This window comes from Dendroctonus ponderosae, unplaced genomic scaffold (genome assembly GCF_020466585.1).
Source record: "Dendroctonus ponderosae isolate FM_Combo_2020 unplaced genomic scaffold, Dpon_F_20191213v2 Dpon_F_20191213_5, whole genome shotgun sequence".
Taxonomy (NCBI): Eukaryota; Metazoa; Arthropoda; class Insecta; order Coleoptera; family Curculionidae; genus Dendroctonus; species Dendroctonus ponderosae.
Window position 1 is genome coordinate 9,248,356 of NW_026018715.1, and position 11,590 is coordinate 9,259,945.

The 11,590-nt window shown below is 34.4% G+C and overlaps 1 protein-coding gene across 1 annotated transcript; it reads left to right on the forward strand.

Moving 5' to 3' along the window:
* The first annotated feature begins 7,696 nt into the window (after window positions 1-7,696).
* On the forward strand, window positions 7,697-8,881 carry LOC109535111. Its single transcript, XM_019900936.2, has 3 exons — window positions 7,697-8,087; window positions 8,145-8,329; window positions 8,554-8,881. The coding sequence occupies exons 1-3, from the start codon at window positions 7,744-7,746 to the stop codon at window positions 8,811-8,813; spliced, it is 789 nt and encodes a 262-aa protein (XP_019756495.2). The 5' UTR covers window positions 7,697-7,743; the 3' UTR covers window positions 8,814-8,881.
* The last annotated feature ends 2,709 nt before the right edge of the window (window positions 8,882-11,590 follow it).

The following is an 11,590-nucleotide window of genomic DNA, read 5'->3' on the forward strand; positions in this document are numbered from 1 at the left end:
ATAGTTTATTCTTGAATATAAATTAAAATGACCATACCAAATAAATATTGCTCAAAGCCGTGAGCCTTCTGACTTGGAAGGAACATAAACCTGTTAGATTAAGGGGTCATTAAAATTTAACCTTGACATAGAAAAAAGCGAAAAGTCTTGTGTTTGAACTAGTCATTATGAAGATGGCCCATCGTACGAAGAAAGAACAGATTTTTGGTCAGAGGCGTAACCGACGCACGTCCACATATCGTTCGGCCAATGCAAACCGCATTATATCACGGTGCAAACATACCATTTTATTGTCTTTAAATATATTTGGTTGCTATTACAGAGGACGGCCTAACGTTAAATAACAATCCAAGCTCCATTTGAATAACTTCAATATGCAATACATGTTCAAACGAATCTAACCGCCTAGAAATGCTCAGTTCTATAAAAGTTTTATATACAAACTTAAGAAGAATAAATATAAACCAAGTGGTTTTCATACATTTTTGAGTCCAAAGGAGTTCAAATAAACGAAACAAACTTCTAATAATCCATTTATAATCAGAACGGTTGTCAAAGCTCCACGTAATCTTCAACAAATGAGTGCTTGCAGAAATTTGTAGCTTTCAGTTTCGTTCATCGTCTATTGTCTTCTATCTGCACTTCAGTTTGACCTGAGGATGCATTAGGAAATGAGATTGCAGCCTGCAGGCATCGTTCAAAGTTCCAGCTCTAACGTATATTTTCGATTTTATAGGAAATCTGTGTCTGTATCTTAGATATTCATGTCACAAGCAAACATACATGACCTCTGGGCTCCCATTGCTAGCATGAGCAGAATAAAATGCATGTATGAGATAACCGGCAGAGGATTAATTGAACCGGTTAATGTAGGTAAATTGCAAACATCTTGCATTAGAGTTTATGGTAATCGGTTAAAAGCAATAGTTTTTCTTTGCGTGAAAATCTGAAAATGTGTGAAAGCAACACAAATATTTGCCTAGTTCACTTGAGCGATAGAAATTTAAGGATCAACACTTTTATTTGGGAAGAATCAAGCAAAAAGTTAAAAATGCTTTGTTCTCAGAATGATATCCAATGAATTTCAGGCCCTTTTCGAGTTACGCCACTGGCAGAACAAGCCTATGAGAACTGTGTGAAGAAGATGTCATAAAATTATAAATTTCGATTTCTTTTCCGTTAAGCTTCTACTCAAATATTTAAACTTTCGTTCAACATCCTTTAGTTCACGGTGTGGGTTGAGTTTGGTGAAAAATGGGTGGGTCTTTATTTTCTCTCCAATCTGCTAAATACCTGGTATTGGCTGAGATGCAATATCCTGCTAGTCAGTTCTTTGGTGAATGTACCAAATTATGAAAACGGTCAGTAATGAACTGACGGTGTCAAGCGGCAGGTCAATGAAGAGTTTTAAACATTACCACTTAATGGAGAACGTCTGTTGTTGGTCAATGGCTCAAATTGTCTTCTTGTAAAAGTTAAGTCGGTTGTACGTTTTTTTATTGAACTGTTTCTGGCTCAGATTTTACCCATTTTTGCAAGACACTCGCTTTCTTAATTTAAATATATTTTTAAAAATGTGGTTTATTTTTTTAAAGCTCACGTTTTGTTGCATTTCGTTACTCCATTGTATCGCAACGTTATAACTTAAGAAAAAATCTTATTTTTTTTGCATTTCCATCTTTTCTTCCTCATATGAGCTGCATTAAAATTGGACCGACTGGTCCAATTTGGCTCTTCAAAGATAGTAATTATTCTTTGCATATTGGCCGGGCACTAGTCTATAATTTGTATATCTGCACGAAACTGTGCTTGTGTCGAGTGCATTTCGAGGCAAATTTCTTCTAATAATTTATTTGCTAAACTGTCGCTATCAAATTTTAGTCAGGTCCTTCTTAAACATACGCATATTTAGTTTAAGAATTATGGGTTGATGCAACACTTTAATCCTTTAGTTCTCCTTTTGGCTTGAGGTCAACTTTTTCTTTCTTTTCAAATTTATGAAAAACAGCCACAGCGGCAAAAAATATTCAGCAAATTCTTTAATGAAAATGCCCATATTTTCAAGTTTTCTTAAGTTTTGTTCTTTCCTGGAACTTACAATGGCGTCGCTAGCATTTAATTTATTTATTAAATTTGGTCAAATTCATTTAAAACCAATTTGGACTTAAAACCATCACGTTCGAATATATTTTCTGGTTCTATTTTCAACCCACATCTTTTGTAAACTTTTTCCTATAAATCTAGTAAATAGCTTATCAATTGTTGCATTAAATTTACATTTCCTGATTAAAATTACTGATGCCTTAGGCTTAAAAGTCACCTTTTTAAATTTAGTTAAGCGCCTAATTTGAGTCCAAACGTTTTCTGGTAGGTTTTTTTGTCTTGCAGAAAATATTGATGAAAATTCAATGGGAATTTTTCGACCTTCTTTCTTGTGCATTCTCGTTCATTTTGTTGGAAGATTTGTTGAAACGACACCTTGTGTAGAATGTTCCGATATATTTAAGTGAAACGCCTTTATTAAATCCTCGAAAGCAACATTTTTTAGAATCTTTATGTTATAATTGTTAAGATGTTGGTTTGATACAGTACACTGACCACATTTTAGAAATTCCCATGTTTTGCCCAGACCCACGCTTTCTACTTTTTAACACTTTTTTTGGTTTGATATTTTGATTCGTGTCTATTTTCTTCGCAGGAGGCACTTATGTAGTTAAACAACAATTCTTGTTAGAACCTTCAGCAGCCTTAGTGAATACATTTATATTCATTAGTGACATTAGTTACATTCTCACACTTGTTCCTTTGATTTATCAAATTTTAAATTAAAACTCAGGTGACGAAGCCTTGATACATGAAAAACGAAAACCTACAAATTGATGTTAAAACAGTACGTTTAGCTTTAAGGATGTTTTACTCATTCAAAAACACTTTAAGTGGAAGCGCAAAAAGTCATCATTAACAGAAATGCTTACGGTTGCAAACGTTAAAGTGAAATGGGCACACCTCATATAGGAAAAAAACAATATAACATCTATATAAGCTTACTAGTAAGCATCATCGACATTATAATTGAATTTTATGGTGGGCGCAGTTACAATACATGATTAATTTGTAGCGACGCCCAGAATATTACACGGCATTGAGCATTAGCATATCAAAAGAAGACCACTTTATTATAAATGATAATTTGACAGCCATAATTTACAATTCCTTGTTTCAATAGCAAATTATAATTGTAGATTACAGTGAAAATGGCGTCAATAATGCACCAAAAATTCACAATCAAATGTATTCTATGTAACGGTTAACGGTGTTTCTTCCGATGGCAGCCAAGATGATGGGGTTGCTGCTGCTAACAGAGGCAGATTGAAATTTACATAGCCAGAAGAAATCGAATTCCTTAGAAGCAGGTCAATATGATGAGCAAAATCTCCGATCTCTAGGCCACACTCATATTGGTTTCTACGCTTAAATTGATGACTGAATATCGAGTTCAAAAAGAAGCCGATGGACACATGACTTATTGGAGTTAAATTATCTTTTGTGAATAAGTAAGTGCTTTCGCGCTGGTTTCTTAGTGAGTAGGGGCAGTTTTCCTTGCCGCTATTAGTGCTCAAAGCAATCTTCAATTAGCAAACCGTTGATTTCAAATAAATATGGTGAGAAAAGTTCAAATGTTATATGTACATTTTAAATGCCTGGAAGAGTTCAGTATACAAAAGGCCCATTTTTGAACAATTTACATAATTTTTTTGTTTATGCTTCACATTAATTTGTAAGTGAGTAAATATAATTTTTGTAAATATTTATATAGAAAGTTAGCACAATGTCCGGAACAAATGCGTACGTATCTAGTTAGTTGCAGGTATAAGTAAATATATTTATTTATTACTTTCTGTGCAATAAAGCAAGTGGCAAACATTGTTAATTTCCACTCTACAAACCATTGGTTTACTTTGCAGCTCATTCGCAATAAAAATTATATTTTCAGTGTCATCAGCTTCATTCATAAAATACCAAAGAAGAATTTTCGTCAGCTTCCTAAATCTCGCTCTCCCAGCATATCATTAGGTTAAATATACAAGCAAAGTCAGATGCTTAAACAACTTTCTTTTTTATGCGAGTTCTCAATTAATTAACATCGTTATAAGTTTGGTAAACGTGCATCTTTTCAGTTAAGAGAGTTTCTAGACAGCTGGGAACCAATTTGATCGTGCATACTTGATGAGTTTTCAGTCACGCAATGGCTTGCGTGAAAACACCAAAAAAATGGTTAAACTTTCTGGCGAGCGCACGAAAACCAAGAAGCACTTGAAAATATTCCAGTTTATTCTGATTCATCAGCAAATTGTATAAACTCGAATCATTTTAGTTTGCATAAGAAACCAATTAAACTAGTATTCCCTGGCCCCAACCCATTGACCCAACTCTGCCTTAAACTTGACATTGCATTCCACTCGTCTTTTCGTAATACAGGTTGTTACATCCGGCCGCTGAAGAAGGAAGGTTCTTCAAGAATACGGTGTCTGAACCTAGTTTTCAGTGAAAGTTGTGCGTACCTTTGGGTATGATTCCCCGACTGCTTGTAATTTATGTTAAGTAATTGAATATGACTTGCGAAGTCCATATAATCATGCGAAGCGCACTACTGAAAATTAATGTGCGCTGGAATGTAGCAGTAAAAATGAAGATAAAGACAAGCCGCAAATGCAAATTTGGTTTATTGCCACACATGATGACAATGGGAGGAACAAGGCAATAATCGTTTTCTTGAACTTCAACTTGATATAACCACACCTTGAAGATTAAATAAAATGTTTTCACCAACCGTGGCCTCAAGTCACGACAGTTGGCCGAAAGGATGTACCGTGGCATTATTTAGATTTTCACGATAAATCGTGACTCAATTTTCCTGGAATGTTCGTATGTTTTAATTGAATTGTCTTTATGTGTGGCACACATTTAATTGCACTGGTATATATTTGCGAATCTTCTTAACATGCTTTGAAAGATTGCTGATGTATTTTACACTTTTCACTTTCTCATACATCAATGATTATGGTCATATCGCACTTTCAACTGGGCTCGCCATAAATTGCATAAAAAGCCCAAATTATGGCATTTGAATATTATTTAAAATATAGTAATTATATGTATATGGTAGTCGTCTCTCCGTCTCCAGATTCCATATTGTTTCTTTCGTGACTCATTTCCTCGTTTAAGTTCTTTGATTTCACGGCATCATCCGAGTCATTCCTCCAGCTTCTTCTTGGTCTTTTCCTCTATTTTTTCTCTTGGCTATCTGTTTTGTCTAATTCTTTTTCCATTTACAAACCATACTGACTATTTCCTTTCGACATCTTCCATAACATATTTTTCTATACCAATAGTCCATTTCTGTAGTTTCCTTCTAGTTGCCTCGCTTACAATTATGGGTCTGGTCAATAATGTTTCTTAGTTCTTCCTCCAACTTTTTTTCCTCTTTTTTGAATCGTGTTGATAATGCGTTCACTTATGGCCTTCCATAGTCTCAAGAGAAATATAATAAAAAAAAATACAAGAAGATATTAGCACATCCTCTTATCAATGACTAAACGTTGCCTAACTGGGATTTAAAAAATCACTGCAAACTAGATGGTCATGAAAGTTCCCTATTTGCCTTTATTATTAAGATGTGTTAACTGGATCTTCGTTCGGGCACTTGCTTATGCTTTGGTTGAGGAAAACTTGGCACTTTCTGCTATTCACTTTCACCTCATTGTTGTATTTTGAAAGGCTACTTTTCGATTAGTGTATTTAGCAATTGTGGATGGAAGAAAGTAAGAGCTATTTTGTTGAAATCTTCAGTCGCTAATGAAATCCACTTGATACTACTAATCCTAGGTGTTAAGCGATGGAGTAATTAAAAAATTATCGGCAAATATGCTAGAAAACCATCTTAAAAATACTGCCGTCTAAAATAAACCATGAGTGCTAACAAACCATCAAACTTGGCTTTGATCGGTGGCTATTGCGGGTTTGGATGTTGGATGGGAAATTTCCCACCAATGCTGCTTCACACATTCCAATTTCTAGTTCGGGTAAATTAGCAATTTTACAGCAACAATACCGGTCGACTAAGAGCGAGAGTTTGTCGTAAAAGAAAAACACTGCCGGAAATTATATTCTTCTGTAATGGAAATTAAATGTGCCTTCGATGACCTAGAAAAGTGCTGCTTTATTCTTGCACGGTCTACTTTAAAAAAGTATGGGATGTCAAAACACTGCATCTGTGTCGGCTTTTAAAGGCATATGGTTTAATTGGATTATTACTGGTTGCGGATTAATTTTTTGCAGAATGTGGTACTCCGCTTAATATTCTTAAATTGGTCCGAAACTGCCAGGGCTCCGCATGGTTCGAGGTGAAATTCAATTGTGAAAATTGCCCCAAAAAGAAGACGCGCGAACTTTAATATTAAGTAAATATAAATTTCGTGTTTTACACATCGGAGTAACGCAAATAAAAGAAAATAACTTTACGTTTTAAACACATTGCATATTAAAGAAAACAAACAGTTTATTTAAAAATAAATAGGTTTTTTGATTATAACATATTGAGCCTTGAACTTGAGACTCAATAATAATTAATAATTTGTTTTGCTGACCATATACTTGAAATCAATTCTCGTGTAGCCAGTTACGAAAAAGCAGGAGTTGTATTTAATTTTAAATAATGAAACATTTGCTTAAATATCTAGAAGTTTGAACCAGAAAATATCCATTAAAATTTAACTCATCCAACAACAGAGAAGGAAGAAGTTGATGAACAAAATAGAACAGATTTAAAAATTATCCTCGCATTAATTAATTGACGAATAATTATACAGATATGAAAGTTACAATGCATAGAATACAAAAAGTTTATTGCCTTTAAAAGAGTTTCAATGTCTAATTTATTAAATTGTATTTTAAACGTTATGAATTTCACTTAGATGCAATAAACTTTCTATAAAGCGAGCCTTTGCCGATCAAGCAAAATGAAAAGAAATTTTTAATCATACATACAGAAAATAAAACACGTCGATAACAAAATAATTTTTAATTTGGGACAAAATTATTATTTTTTACCAAAAAATAAATAAGTAAAATGCACTTACATTTTCTTTAACAGAGACTAGTTCATATCCAGTGCGCTTCTATCGGTGCTAGAATCTCAGTAAAGTCAAGAAAATGTATTTGAAAATGAAATGTTTTGAACACTTTTTATTTTACTTACCGCTTTCTTTTTAAGGAGTCACGAATTTTTCGGTTGAAAATTTCGCTGAAATTGATTATAAACGCCAAAAATCCTTTTAAAAGGAGCGAAAGTTCTGATTCAAGCCAAGTTTTAAGAAAAAATACTTGCGATAATTTTTAGACTTAGATCAAGTTTTGTGGGTAATTTCGATCTCACTGTGAAACACTCCTAACAATTACTATTCATACATAATCGTCTTACAGATGGGGAAATACTATTTTAATGCAAAAGCAAATCAACTCACGTTTTAAGAAATGAAAATAATTTCTTTGAAACTGCCAAAAGCCGTTTCTGTACTGAGATCTCACAGTGAAAACTGTGGCAACAAAATCGCATGTTTCGTCTTAATTTCCATTATTTACGGTCTAAAACGCCTGTGTATGAAAACACGAAATTTTCCTCATAAAACTCGCAGAATTTCGTTCTTCGTATCAGTTCTACTCAAAGTCATCCAACAAGTTAACATGAACAACAGTTTGCCATTGATCGTAATTATAATTTGCATGTGTGCGGATTTGTGCAAATGCCACAGTACTGAAACGGGAATGAACAATGCGTCCCAAATTCTGCAAAAGTTTTTAAGTTCGTGTTCGCACAAAAAGCAATTCGGAAAATGTTTGAAAATTCAAGCACTAAAAGTGACCGAACGTGCGTTGAATTTAAAGGCCCTGAATGTGATGGATGGAGTGAAAATTGTTGGTAACAATCGGCTTGGGAAAAGCATCAGTCAGTCGAATTTGAATGAAACGAAATTGGAAATGTTGACTCATAGTGATCTGGACGATCTATTAGGAGACCGGACATCTAGGTGAGTTTCCTGAGCGTTGGAAAACTACCCAGACAAGTTTAAATATTGCTTTAATAGATTTTTCAATACTCACAAAATAGAAGTGAATATCCCCAAATTAATCGAACAAACTGGACGGAGTTGGTCTGGTCAAGCCCGCGGAAAAGGCGGAGGAAGTGATGGTAAAGACAAAGGAGGAGGCAATGGAGCACTTCTAGCCGCATTAGCCATTAAAGGCAGTTTCCTGGCTATGGCCTATCAAGGTGATTAAGCCTTAAAAATTATGCATTTGTAAACCTATTTGGCGTGTGTGCCCTCGATAGTAACTCCGTGTAAAAATGCAATATGCTAAATGGTGTGTGTCCACAAACTAATGGCATGCCATCAGACTGCTTACTATACTGGAAATAATCTTGGCAGTAGTTTGATCGCTGTTGCCTCACTTATGGTTATATTCGAAAAATTCAAATGCAATTGCATTTTTTAGGCATTGCAGTTATGTCGGGCACAGCAATTATTATAGGAAAAATGGCTCTAGTTCTAACCGCTATTTTGGGCCTCAAAAAGTTAGTGTCAGGAAATCAGGAAAAGACCACTTTTGAAATTATCAAAACCCCCAAATACACAGAAGAGCACGTGCACACATCGACCTATGAAGACGATTATCACGACAATTACAGAAGAAACTACTTGGACAATGGCGAAATCCAGAAGAGGATCTTCAGATTTCGTCTTCCTCCCCATTAAAAATTTTATCTGAATTTGCATTGTAAGGAAATGTTTTGTAACCCTTATATAAAGAGGATTGGGAGTGATGAAAAGTGTTATCGTTTTATTTGCGTTTAAAGTTTGATAACGGAACGGACAATAGATCTGCGAGATATTTTTTCAACTGGTGACTTTCTAACACTAATATTTTGCGGTCCTTTTTAAATTATGTCATCGGATTTGGGGACTCTGTTAGACAAAACGAAGCCTTTAAAAAGCATTTTTCCAGCTCCATTAAACTCAGATTAATTCACTGGAAGTCTTCCAAGTGTAAGTTTATCGTTGATCATTCATTTGCTCACCAATTTAAAATTCATAAAAACGTTTGCTAAAAAAGCAATACAGTTTTAAGATACTGTTAGCGGAAATATTAAGCTTTAACAGCATTAATAAATTTCAGAAATATTTGCATACTCTTCCCGGGTCTTTGTGTACTCTCCTACACTCCCTAAATGAGCTTTAACAAGCCGTTTTTTAAACAGCCGTTTTTTAAACAGCCGTTTTTTAATCACTCTATATAGTGTTAAATAAACATTTTCTTGGATTGAATGCCATATTGAGCTTATTATGCAATTTAGTACTTAGGCAAACCAAGGGTAACGAGTAGCTCAAACTCAAAGCTAGTAAAGCTAGCTAGTAAAGCGATGAAAATCTAAGCAATAATTTGTTTCTGTTCTACGGCTGTTGCAAAACAGTATTTTGTCTATACTAATATTAACGTATTTTTGTGTGTGATATTATGACTTGGGCTCGTTCTTCAACAGCTTTATTCGAGGACGTTTTTGCAATTAAAAAATAATTCTCGTTTTCAAATCTTTAAGTTCACTTTTAAAGTTTGCTTAAACACAATAGTTTACCTACATTCCAAAGCAAATATTTAAAAAATAAAGTGAATACAGAATAAAAACGAGTTAAAAGAGCATTTGAATTGCGAGCTTTTTTTCCATAGCAAATCAAAACAGGATTTAACCCTGGGAAACCAGGAAATCATGATTCAAATAGCATCCAGAAGTCCAATTGGTCACCCAGACAGTACTTTCCGTAAGAAACCCAGGCTGTAAACCCACTTACTGTGTAACTCTTAGTTCTGTCGTACACAGTTTTTGCACACACAATATCTTTGGTAATATCAGACCCAAGTAAGGACWWGTMATGTTATTCCACATCCTCTGCCTGCATAAAAAAGAGAACATCAGTTAAATCGGACTTTCAAGCTTGACTTACCTGGTATATTCGTGTCTGAAGACAGCWGAATGCCATAGTCGCCAGTAATCGTGCTTTGGTGTTAAATCTGGATTTATGGTGGGCGATGCAGGTCCATGTTCCCAGTTGATTGCGATTGGTGATTCCTTGGCGAACTAAAGCTTTGGCAAATTCACACTTTGAATAAATCTTTGCGTCGCAATTTAGAGCGAAAATTAATAGAAAAATTGACCACAGTTGATTTTTTCGAGCCATGTTCGAGCAACTATGATTTGAATTGTGAATCGCTATCAGTTGATAAAGCCATGAGGTGATCCACATTTTATGAAGTTTGTATGTGCGCAATTGTGTAAATATTTTATTTGCAAAAAATAATTTGACCACACTTTAAACATTGCCGGTTTTATATACAAACCAATGAGTAATCGGAAAAATTAAGGAGATAAAACACTTCCAAAAATTCCAGTTCAATGATAGACTTTGTGAATCAATCACTAAGAGTGAGCAAATGCAAGCAATCGAATCTGGCAAGAGAAAACAAAATGAAGAGATTGATATTTAAAGGTCGATACGGCCACATGCAAGATAGGAAAATGGGTCGATATCGTACCATGTGGAAGTGAAAGTTTTCCGTCTGTGAGAACGAAGCTGACCCGCTGAAAATGCTAGAAGCCAAGAATTTATCTCGCTTATTTCGGGGACAAAATACGCGCCTATGTTGAATGGCGGTTATTAAAGCTGCCGAAGTTTCTCCAAATTCATCAGCATTTTGCTTTAATTAATCCGAAAAACGGTAATTATTTATTAATTCAAAATAAAATCCTGGGGTCCAGTCAATTTTATCGTTTACCAAAAAAATTGTCAATACAATTGACTGGAACCCAGGAATTTCTCTTGAATTAAGTTGAAATACAGTCAGGAAATTATACACAATTATTTATTAAGAAAAGTCAAGGATTAAATAAAGAATAGTCAGACATGGGTCGCTTTGTAACTGACTGGTTTTTCCGTGATATATTTGGCATTTGATAATAAAGTCCTACGATAATAAAATTGGAAGAGATTACATTTACTTGTGCGCCTAATAATGATTAATTAACGTGTTGAAAAGGGAGCAAGTGGGTGTTTCCTTGAGCGTCAACTTTATTTTTTACTTTAAACTTACTTGAAACTTATGTGATTATAAGTTCCCTAACTGACGCTTCATTTATTTTCATCTTTTGTCATCTTTTACCTGCCTCCTCCTAGTTTTGTCGTTTTAGTAGCATACTTTTAATTGATGATAACTTGTTAAGGTCGCAGCCACTTGCGTAAATAAAAAATATGTTTGCCCTTACACCAGTAAATGCATACACACTTTTATGATAGTTGTTCGTATTTCTTTCAAACATTTGTTGTATTCACACCAGTAACCCAACTTCATTGCATGCAGCAAAGGAAGTCTTGAAGCTAATAAAGGAAAATTGACATACAAAAGCTGATTTTTATGATGGTTTAATTAATTTTATCAACCAATAATAGTTAGAGAAATATTTCCCTCCGCATAAACCCTC

Excerpts from the sequence above, each read along its gene's own strand:
- LOC109535111 (XM_019900936.2), top strand. The coding sequence starts at position 7,744 with ATGAACAACAGTTTGCCATTGATCGTAATTATAATTTGCATGTGTGCG. Across the intron at positions 8,088-8,144 it reads TTAGGAGACCGGACATCTAG|ATTTTTCAATACTCACAAAA; the intron begins GTGAGTTTCCTG and ends TTGCTTTAATAG. Across the intron at positions 8,330-8,553 it reads CCTGGCTATGGCCTATCAAG|GCATTGCAGTTATGTCGGGC; the intron begins GTGATTAAGCCT and ends TGCATTTTTTAG.